The 10,696-nt window shown below is 32.7% G+C and overlaps 1 protein-coding gene across 1 annotated transcript; it reads right to left on the reverse strand.

Annotated features, from left to right (window-relative positions):
- Positions 1-560: 560 nt before the first annotated feature.
- LOC109191124 (LIM domain-containing protein WLIM1-like) lies at positions 561-3,180 on the reverse strand. The gene is made up of 5 exons (XM_019341699.1): positions 2,959-3,180; positions 1,706-1,802; positions 1,576-1,613; positions 1,369-1,458; positions 561-986 (listed from the first exon to the last, which is right to left on the reverse strand). Exons 1-5 carry the CDS (start codon positions 3,094-3,096, stop codon positions 774-776), a joined length of 576 nt encoding a protein of 191 aa, XP_019197244.1. The 5' UTR covers positions 3,097-3,180; the 3' UTR covers positions 561-773.
- Between the last annotated feature and the right edge of the window lie 7,516 nt (positions 3,181-10,696).

The following is a 10,696-nucleotide window of genomic DNA, read 5'->3' on the forward strand; positions in this document are numbered from 1 at the left end:
ATCGCACGGGCGCAAATACTAGTAACTTCAAATATGAACTTAAATTGTAACTATCTTAAATGAAGTTCACTATTCCAATAGGAGAAACAAAATTAATGAGGGTTGACTATGGCCCTATTTGGTAACTTTTAATACGAACTTAAATTGTAAATATTTTAAATGAATGTTTGATTAATTAGTTTTTTTTTTTTTTTTTTTTTAACAATTTATTGCTCCAAAATGTTAAAATTCAAAAAGCTGCTCAGAGTAGCTTTTTCAATCAGCGTTTTGATAAAATCATTTTGCATGTAATCAGCTATTATCTAACAGTTAATTTACCAAACACTTTTCTACAATCAACTAATCCTATCAATTAGTCAAACCTACTAACCCAATTAGCTAACAACTATCCGCTAACAGCTGTTTACCAAACACACATATGGCTATAGGTTAAGAGAAAAAGAAAAAAAAAAAAAAAAAAAAAAGATGACCCCTACAATCAATCACACAAGACTCATTCATTATAAAAATATCACATAGAAATTTTCTGGCACACACTAGGGCAAAAGCAGCAATGCCCATATGAAATGATTTAAAGAAAAGACTCAAAAAAACATTGTCAAGGATTGATTCAGCAACAAAATGGAATTCTTACAGAAAAACTCTCAAGTGTTACCACTTGAAAATGCATTGAGGAATGCTGACATGTATGTTTAGACTTCATCATGGAAACTGATCTCAAACCATGATATCGGAACGGACATATATAAACATTTAAGCATTAAACGATCAGATCAGGCCGTGCCATTCACAGTCACCGGCACCTCCTTAGATTTCTCGCTCGTATCCAACTGGCTGAAGTTCCCCTTTTCCTTGAACAACTGAGTGTGGTGGTGCCTGCAATACAGCTTATGCTCGTGTGCTACATAATTTGATGGACTGATCACACAGCCGCCGTGACTGCACTTGAAGCAAGCCCTGTGGTACGATGTTCCATCAACCGCTACCTATAGAAACAACATCCAATGTGAATTAGGATCTTCGATTGAAATCGGTTCATGTACCTATACATTTGTGCTCCATTTGGCACACACAAGAATCAGGTAGGAAAGGGGTAACCCCACCCCAGCCAAGATGGCTAAAGATATATATGTGTAATCACAATGTCACGAGTTCGAATCCCAGCCTTCTTGGTTTGAGCTGGTCAGCTAACTGGTTTACCTCCTTGTGATCTTTTGCTGGTTAGGGCCACAAGGCGGGATTTACCCAGTGTAGAACACCCTCAGGTAGTGGCTGCTGGTTACCCTCGTCACCCCAAAAAAAGAGGAATAGAGGATCCATTAAACCAACTTTTCTTTTCCAGCTTAATAACATTTAGCAATATCTTACCTTTTCAATGGGGTAAACTGTTTTCTTGCAAGCAACGCATTTATCTTGAGTTCCCGCAAACAGGCTTGAAACTTTGCTGCTTGTGTGTCCCTGTCCGATATAGCTCATGATAAGTAACAGCAGAAATTTGATCAAAACAACACAACAAATTGTGCAAAAACAAAAATATCTCTGTGCCTTAACCATCTAGAAACTAGATGTTAGTACCTGATCTGCAGCTCTTTCCCTCACCGTTTTTGGAGCCCCTGCACAAGGCGGTGAAAGGGATAGAATAAGCTTTGAGGTACTAACAAGACTTATATTATAGGTGAAAATGGAACTCGATAATTGCTTTTACCTTCAAAACTCTTATCCAAGCTACCAGTCATTTTGAAAAGTTGATCAAAGTGTGGTTTGCAATATAAAACTCCTTCGAAAGAGTTGTAATTGCTGAGCTGCAAAGAATAAGACCACGAAACAAATATCTATTAAGCGAGGTAATATCCAACTGAAAGGAGGAAAACGCTAACGATAGACACACCATAGCATTACTAGCCTAGTAGGTGCAACACGAAGGGGAAGCAAGCGATTTTAATGCAAAGACACCAGAAACAATCAATCAAGCCAATTAAATCTGACGAGTCCAAAGCTTAAAGGCCCCACAATCACAACATCAGAGATAAGTTATGTACAAAAGAAGGTCCATGTGGTGGGAAATAAGCTGTCAGAGAAATGAATTGGCAGTATACAAGCTTCAATTATAACAGCACAAATTCTTCACTTTACCCATTTTTCTCTGTTTTTCTTTTCTTTCTTTTTTGGCTACCAACAAAATTTAGCTATAAAGCATGCATCTATTAAACACATAAAACAATAAAATATTTCTATTTGTGTGCTTCATGTTGCCATACTAGACACAAACTGGGCAACCACAGAAATACATTAGCCCAAATTTACTCAGAAGCATCCCTACATTATTTATATGAATTTCTGAACTATAATGAAGATTTAAGACAAAAATTTATGAGATGTTCAGCTGGAAAAACAGCAATAGATCCCAGAACAATAAAGTCCAAATGGATTGAGCACAAGGATTAATTACTCAAACAAGGAAGAAACTTTCAGAGACTCAACAGAGAACAACAAAATCCACTGTTAATTCCCTTTAAAGCAAGAAGCTAGGCTCCATTTGGTATATGGGAAACATGCAGTAATCAAATCATAAATCCATTCCAATTTCTGATTTTTTACCTTCATTGGGTAAGTTGTGTTTCCTTAGGAAACCCTATGAAAAAAACAATCAAAATAATCCCATATTTTCTTATGATCAGATTATTAACTGGAATGAAATAACATCAAATCCTGTGACCCATAACATTCCAAGAAAAGCAAAACCAATCTCCCAAACAATCAGATCACTAAAGGAGGAGAGCTAAAACAGTGCAAAAATGGCAAGAAATCCAATTCTTGCTTAAACACACAACAAATCCAAACACATGTCTGTACAAAGTAAGTCACCAAATCAAGAAACACAATCAACTCTTAAACAGTGAAGTAAAACATCACATCCACTGAAAAAGTAACAACAAGAAGTGAGAAAATGATGTAAACCTTGAGAGTGCCCTTGCAATGGAAGCATCTGAAGCATGCCTTGTGGTAGACCTTATTGTCTGCTCTGAGCTGATCCACCAAGTATACTGTCTTTTCACAAGCTTTACATTTCTGGGTTGTCCCTGCAAACGTTGCCATCTCTCCTCTCAATCTCTCTCTCTCTCTCTCTCCTATCTTTTCTAGTAATCTTTGAAAATGTTTGATTGTTTTACAGCTAATGAGAAGGGAAGTGCGGGCGTTACCTTGTTGACTCTGACAGGTGTGAACAAGAATATGCGGCAACGGTTAGTTTCCGAAGGTAGGGGTAATTCGGTAAAAGTGGCAGTTAATGATGGTTTATAACATAAGCAATGCGATTATATGAATTTACTTCTTATTCTTATTCATAAATGCAACATATTTTAATAATTTACTTATAATTGTTGGTTACAAATTTTTACACACTATTTATTTCCCAAAATATAATTAACATCATTTTTCTTTTAAAACGGTTTTCACTATCACTATAATAAAAGTATATTTGTGTTCAGCCAGATGGATTTCATCAAATTTACAATAATGTCATATTTTACAATCATTACATGTACCTAAACTATAAAAATAATATAAAACTAAGTATATCAATTTACAATTCATACGGGTAAATAGTTTTAAAATATAATATATCCTCGTAAAATTAATCTAGTACTCCGTAGTTAAAAAGTTTCTTAAAATTTACTTTCGATGATATGATGAGGGTTTGATCCCTACTAAGATCATTATGAGTTTGGACATGAGATGGGATTCTTGTAAACATAAATATATAATTTAGTATTGAATTTCAAAACTAAATTATCTAAATTTATCTCATATTTTTAGAATAAATTTAAAGAGTTCAAAATGTAATATAAATACTCGTAATTTTTTACAATACAATATTTGTTCACTATCGATGTTCGTGACTACTAATTTAAAATAGTAACTGAAATGCATCAAAATAAGTGATAGACATACGTTATTAGTCTTTGATGATTAATAGTGGGCTTTGAAGTACAGGTGTCGGATAGAGAGGGCTTGCGGTATTCCGACCAAAAGTAGAGGGCGGTAAATTGGACAAAGGGAGTATTTTGTACTGGGATTCGGAGATATTATTGTCCGCTCCTTTTGCATCTTTAGCCGTTTCTGCAAATCAAATTCAATCTAAAAATTTATTCTTTTTTTTTTTTGTTTGAAAAATTATTCATCTCCTAAAAGATTGAATCTCCAACTCCAAACACTTCTCAGTTCCCACATCCCGGATCGATAGAGCATTTAGAATGATGTAAATCACGGTAACTTAATAGCTCAGCGGACATAGTGAAATGCCGGGCCCGGGGCACATTCTTTTTATACAGTAACTAACTAACTATGTCAGTTTACATCGAGTTTTGTTAGTCTTCAAGCTTTCACTCATGTATATATATTTTTGCGCCCAATGAATCTTGATCACTCGACTTTACACTGTCACTAAAGCAAGGCTTTAAGGTAAGCACTCGAATAAACTAAACTAGTCTCAGGAGACAAAATTATTCTTTTTATACTTATATTAAAATGTAATACAAGTTATTATTTTCGTAAATTGAATTCTTATTATTTAATAACGTGATATAATATATAATAATATAATCAGTTAGTGAAAAAATAATAATGATAATGATAATGTAAATACAATCAGTGAAATAACGGTGACAAGTTGAAATATATATATATATATATATATATATATATATATATATATATATATATATATATATATATATGTGTGTGTGTGTGTGTGTGTGTGTGTGTGTGTGTGTGTGTGTGTGTGTTTTTTTTTTTAAAAATTGAATATATTAAGTATTATTATTATTATAAATTAAAGTAATAAAATTTAAAAGTATGTTTGTCTGAAAGAATGCAGAAAGCATATATAGTGATTGTCAAATATAGGTAAACGTCCAAAACATAAATTGACCAATAAAGAATGATTTGCTTTTTGTTTTGAATTATTTATTTGGCATGACATATAAAATAAGCTAAGGGGCCCATATGGGTCTGGATAGTCGGTGACTCACGCACCATATACAACTCATCCCTCAATTATTCGTTTCCCTTTCAAATTTAGGATCAATGACAAAATAAAGAAGAAAAAGAAATGGTGACATTTTGAAAATTTGAAAAGCATTTTCCTTTAAGATGTCAAGTGCACAATGATATATTAAAGTGCAACCGTCTGACACAACCCCACTAATGTTGGTCAGACAGTTGATTTGGTAATCACAAGATTACAAATTCAATTCTCAGTAAGAGCGGCCTATTAGCCTTCTTAATTTAAGTCGGTCAATTCATTGTAGTCATTTGCTAACTAGGGTCACAATACGTGATTTATCCAGTGCACACAAGTATAACAGTCTTGAGGGCACTTTTATATTTCATCGAATCCATTTTTACAGCCACAAATGTTGAGTGTAAATCTACGTTTCATTGAGTGCACTTTATAAATTTGTTGATTGCACTTTAGTGGTAAAATTTTTTGTAATATTTATAAAAATATCACTATATTTTTCTCATTTTGTCATTGCATGATAATACTCACTCTTACTCCGTTCCGATATCATCATATTTTAAAAAGAAAATAAAAGGTAATTTTTAAAGAAATAATTTTTTTCATTTCAACTATTCGATATGATCAAAATACAATTCTTTTTTTTATTATTATTTTATGAACAAGAAACCAAAGTAGAAGATTTTGAAAAATTATGTCTATGCCCATGTCTCTAACTCTAGTATCGATATGCCTAAAAAGAAAACAGAGATTAATTTCAGAAGAAATTACATATTTTCTTTTCTTTTCAACTACCTGATATAATTAAAATGTCATCTGTTTCACATTAGGAAGGAGACATTAAAAAATAAATTAATAATATTAATTGTTTTAAACAAAAGATCGTAGCATTTTTATATATAATAATATGTCTTTTCTTTTGTGTTTTGTTTTTTTTTTTTTAAAAAAAAAAAAACCATATTAACTAATTAAAAAAGCCAAATCTTCTTTTCTTCCCCCCCCCCCCCCCCACCCTTTTTTTTTTTTTTTTCAAAAAATTAAAAGGTGGCTTTGGAGTTTTAGTGTGGGGGCTCACAACTCACAGGGGAGGCGGAATGGGTCCATTGATGATAAGTTGATAACATATTTTTCAACTATTTTTCCCTATATGTTTACAAATGTAAATGAAGCACATTGCATAATTAAATGAATTTTCAATGTAAAAAATAAAATAAAATTATATAATCAAAATAAATAGTAAACTACTATAGTTCCATAATTTATAATTAAATGATTAATTTGTTTAGAAATTTATATTAATTCATCATATTTTATTTCAACAAAATATTCTTATAATATATTAATTAATTAAAGTACTAATCAATCATAATCAATATTCAACAATTAACATTACTCAAATAATCATTTGTAGCTAATTATCTCATTTCGTTAAAATTCAAATGAATAAAAGATTAAAAAAGAAAACATAAAATTGGTTCTTAACTCAAGATTTGAGCTAAAATTTTGTACACATCAACACCCTAAAGAATACCAATTATAAAATAAATTTAAATATGATCTATAGGATTATTTTAAAAAAAAATTATAGGGAAAATATGTTATTTGAAATACGAAATATTAATATGAAAATAATAATTGTTTCTTGGGAGAAATAACAAGCACGAAACGAAAGGATAAAAAAGACTAGGTTGTTAGTTTGAGTCATGTGATACTCACATAATCCTTAAAACTTTATTTGTTACCTTCTAAATGTGTTAGAAGCGTTGTAGTCTAGGTTTTCCAGGATAAAAAGAGCTACAGTTTAATGTTTGAGCACTCAAACACTTAAACCCGGTGAACTAGAACACCGGATGAACACATGAGGATTTAGAAAGAGGAAAAACAAAGTTTTGAGAGCTGGAAATGTTGGAAAAATTAGCTTAAAATGGCATAAAATGGCATATTAAGTGGCTATTTTGTGGTACAATTATCAGTGGGGTCCACTTCCGATTTGGGTCGTGTCAAAGTGGATTCGGATTCTTCGTAGTAAGACGAAGAGATTGATATATTGTACGCTCAAAACGGATAATGGGTGAAATCAAGCCCGAGCTCGCGTGCGCCGGCACCTGCGAGCACGAATGTCGACCGGAAATGGGCTGGCCTTGCGGGCTAAGTTATGCCTAACTTCGGTATCATTTTCCATCTGGTATAGTCACTTGGTTCGGCCAGAACCGAACCGAGAGCACCTACTCTCGTGCTACACACGAGAGGTTGTGGTGCACCGAGAGCACAACTCTCGTGCATCTGTGACCACGAGAGTAGTGCACTCTCGGGTTGCACCACAGTGCACACGAGAGTTGTACTCTCGTGTTGCCTGGTCCGTGTGCTCTCGTGTGAACCTGCACCCTAACGGTCTGAAACCCGAAAGTTCAGTCTGTTGTACAGATTAAACTCATCTGTTACGGAATTAATACTGTTTTAATTCCAATTTTAAATTCTGAGTTTAATTCTACTTAGTGGATGACCGTTACAGGTGTTATACAATTGGTTTAATACCAATTAAAAGCCATGTTGAATGCTATCCCTTCCAACAGCCCTATATAAAGAGAGGTAGAGCAGTAGCATTTTATACAGTACACGAAACTAGGGAATTCCAGTAGCTTTCAGCTTCAAAACTTCTGCTTCTACTCTCTTCTTTTGCCAACAGTGTTCATACTGTGCTTTGTTTGCCGGGTTCCTTGTTTAGGTGCTTAAACAAGGAATCGTAGCACGTTTTATCCTGGGAAACCTAGGCTACAACGCTCCTAGCACCTGTGGGAGGTAGCAAATAAGGTTTTAAGGAAAAGAACCTTGTGTTCGAACTCGTGCTAAACCTATACCCCAAACACTCAACCTTTTCCTTCCCAGTTTCTGTTTTCCCATATAATATTAATCTTTCCGTAGGATTATTATTATTTTGGGATTTTACAACCATATTACCCAACAGGAAAAACATAGGATTTGTTATGAAAAATCTGCTGCACAACCATGCTTATATAGGAGTTGATGGATTAAATAACATTTAACATCCTTTCAAAAAAAAAAAAAAACATTTTACATGACATTAATTTCTGGTTTAAAAGCCAGACTGTAACCTTCAAAACTGACAATCATTAACCTGGAGATTAATTCTAAAATTTAAAATTATAATTAATATGAAGTTAATTCCGTAATATTTGAATTAATTCTCCAAAACGGTAACTGGAACGATACCTTCGAGCGTAGTTAGAATGGTTACTACTCCGATAGGTACCCAACTACAATCAATTGGAATGGTGAGTCCTCCAACCGAGACGTTACAACAATGTTACAAAATATTTTTGAAAAAATAGCTTTAACATTTCAAGCTCATTTTGGAATTTGATTTGTACCCCTTGCACACAAGAAAGAGCTTATATTTTGAGAATTAATTTTTCATTCAATGTTTTTTTTTAAAAAGACTATTGTATAAATAATGGTGCAAATCCATTTGTGTTTCCAATGTGGGACAAAATCTACTTTAAAGCCTTTCCCTCTTTATTTTTTAACTCAAATGGTCTATTTTGAGAACTAATTTTTCATTCACCCATTATCCGTTTTGAGCGTACAATATATCAATCTCTTCGTCTCACTACGAAGAACCCAAATCCACTTTGACCCGACCAATATCTAAAGTGGACCCCACATATATTTGTACCACAAAATAGTCAATTTCCATGTCATTTTTATGTTATTTTCTCAACAAAATAGTCAAACAAGTTCTTGAACTAATAACAAAAATGCAATTATACCTTCAAAAAAAAATGCAATTATACTAATGAATCCAAAAAATAAAAATGTAAATGTACTAGCTTTTTTTAGTTTAGGAGGTGTTTTTTTTTTTTCAAGTACTACTAAGTAGTGACTCTATTACATCTCCATTAAAACTTGATCTCATGACCTCCGATATGGAAGAGTCACTACATGCTATCTGAGCACAAAGTACTTGGCAGTTCAGGAGGCTAATTGCACTATAATTAATAGTTTGATGGTTTGTTTGACATTTTCTCACAAACTTTTAAAAAATCCTTTACATTGAAGTCTAATTTGAAAATTTTATTAGAATAAATTTAAAATAACTGTTTAAATATTAATTTTTTTAAATAGTTTAAATATTAATTTAAATGACGAATATTTATAAACTATTTTAGATTTATTGAAACATGCTTGTTATTTAAAGCACAAATTAACTTTACAACAATAACTTGTACTCCATGTGAAAAGAATTTAATTTATCTCACGTAATGTCTCACGTTCAAATCTTATACAACAAATGTTGAGAAACTCTTCAAATAAAATTCAACAATAGTTCAATTTTGAAAGGAATTAATTTATTAAAAAAATTAATTTATCTACGACCGAAGCAAGCTTTTTATTAATTAACCATTTCAGTCAATTGCATTACAAATTGTACTTATAAATTTACAATTGACTGAAATGGTAATATACCCAAGTTCCATTTCAATATTTCACCGTACTTAAACCTTGTTTGGCAATTAGTTGTTAAAAATTAGCAATTAGTTAGTTGATTGTGCTAACGGTTAGTTGTTAGTTGATTGTGTTAATAACTAGTTGTTGGTTGATTGTATTAATTGGTTTGAGCAACTGATAATATTAGATGTTTGTGAAACAGTGTTCATTTGTTCAAATTAACTAAAAATAGTATATTTGAGAGCTTAAATATATAGGTAATCTATTCTATCATGAGAAATTGACGTTTTAATGTTCTTAGCACTCTCGGGAGAAAGGAAGTTGTTCATGATAAAGGCTTGAACTTGTTGTGATTATCATGAATAGAATTTTTGGAAAATATTATTTAGAATTAGGGAAAAATGTCAAATAAGCCATCTAACTTTATACGAAAGTGCAATTAGTCTCCTAAACTTCTAAAAAGTTCAATTAAACACTCCAACAATATAAATTAGATCAAATAAGCATATTTTACTGGTAACCAACAGGTTACTGGTATATAAATCATCGTGACCGTTACTATTTGCTTTGACTGCCTTGAAATATCATTGAGCGGAGGAAAATCGGCGATCGACGATCGATTGTCGGTCGCTGATCACCCTCTTTGAAGAAGGTGACCACTGGGTCGCCTTCTCCGCCGGAGAGGGCGACCAAATGTGGTCTCCTTCTGTTCGGATGAAGCCAGCGGTCGGTTACCTGTAAGTGACCTGCTATTGCAGGTCATTAATCAAGTTTAGGATTTCAATGCATTAAAATAGCTAGTTGGAGTGTCTAATTGCACTTTTTAAAAGTTTGAGAGACTAATTACACTTTTGTATAAAGTTGAGCTTATTTGACCATTTTCCCTTTAGAATTATTATTTCCTTGTATACGACCTCACAAATTAAAGAGCGCTGATCAGGTATTGACATCTAGTTCCTAGATGGTTAAGCTAGGCACACAATTTATAGTGTTGTTTTGGGTCAACTTTCTGCTAAATTGGACGAGCAGCAAAGTTTCAAGCATGTTTGCAGGAACTCAACATCAATTGAAAAGGTAAGGTATTGCCAAATCTTAGTAAGCTAGACAAGAAAAGTTGGGTTAAGATAAGTGATTAACTTTCAAAACCTAAAGTTCAATAAGGACATGTCCATTTTGCATCAGTTGCTATTTACCAGAAAATCAAAGTTA

The sequence above is a fragment of the Ipomoea nil genome, unplaced genomic scaffold (assembly GCF_001879475.1).
Source record: "Ipomoea nil cultivar Tokyo-kokei standard unplaced genomic scaffold, Asagao_1.1 scaffold1617, whole genome shotgun sequence".
Classification (NCBI taxonomy): Eukaryota; Viridiplantae; Streptophyta; class Magnoliopsida; order Solanales; family Convolvulaceae; genus Ipomoea; species Ipomoea nil.

Bases quoted from the DNA above. Each gene is read 5' to 3' on its own strand.
- LOC109191124 (XM_019341699.1), bottom strand. From the start codon at position 3,096: ATGGCAACGTTTGCAGGGACAACCCAGAAATGTAAAGCTTGTGAAAAG. The intron at 1,803-2,958 runs GTTTACATCATT...TATTCTTTGCAG, and splicing joins ATTGCAAGGGCACTCTCAAG to CTCAGCAATTACAACTCTTT. The intron at 987-1,368 runs GTAAGATATTGC...TTGTTTCTATAG, and splicing joins CAGTTTACCCCATTGAAAAG to GTAGCGGTTGATGGAACATC.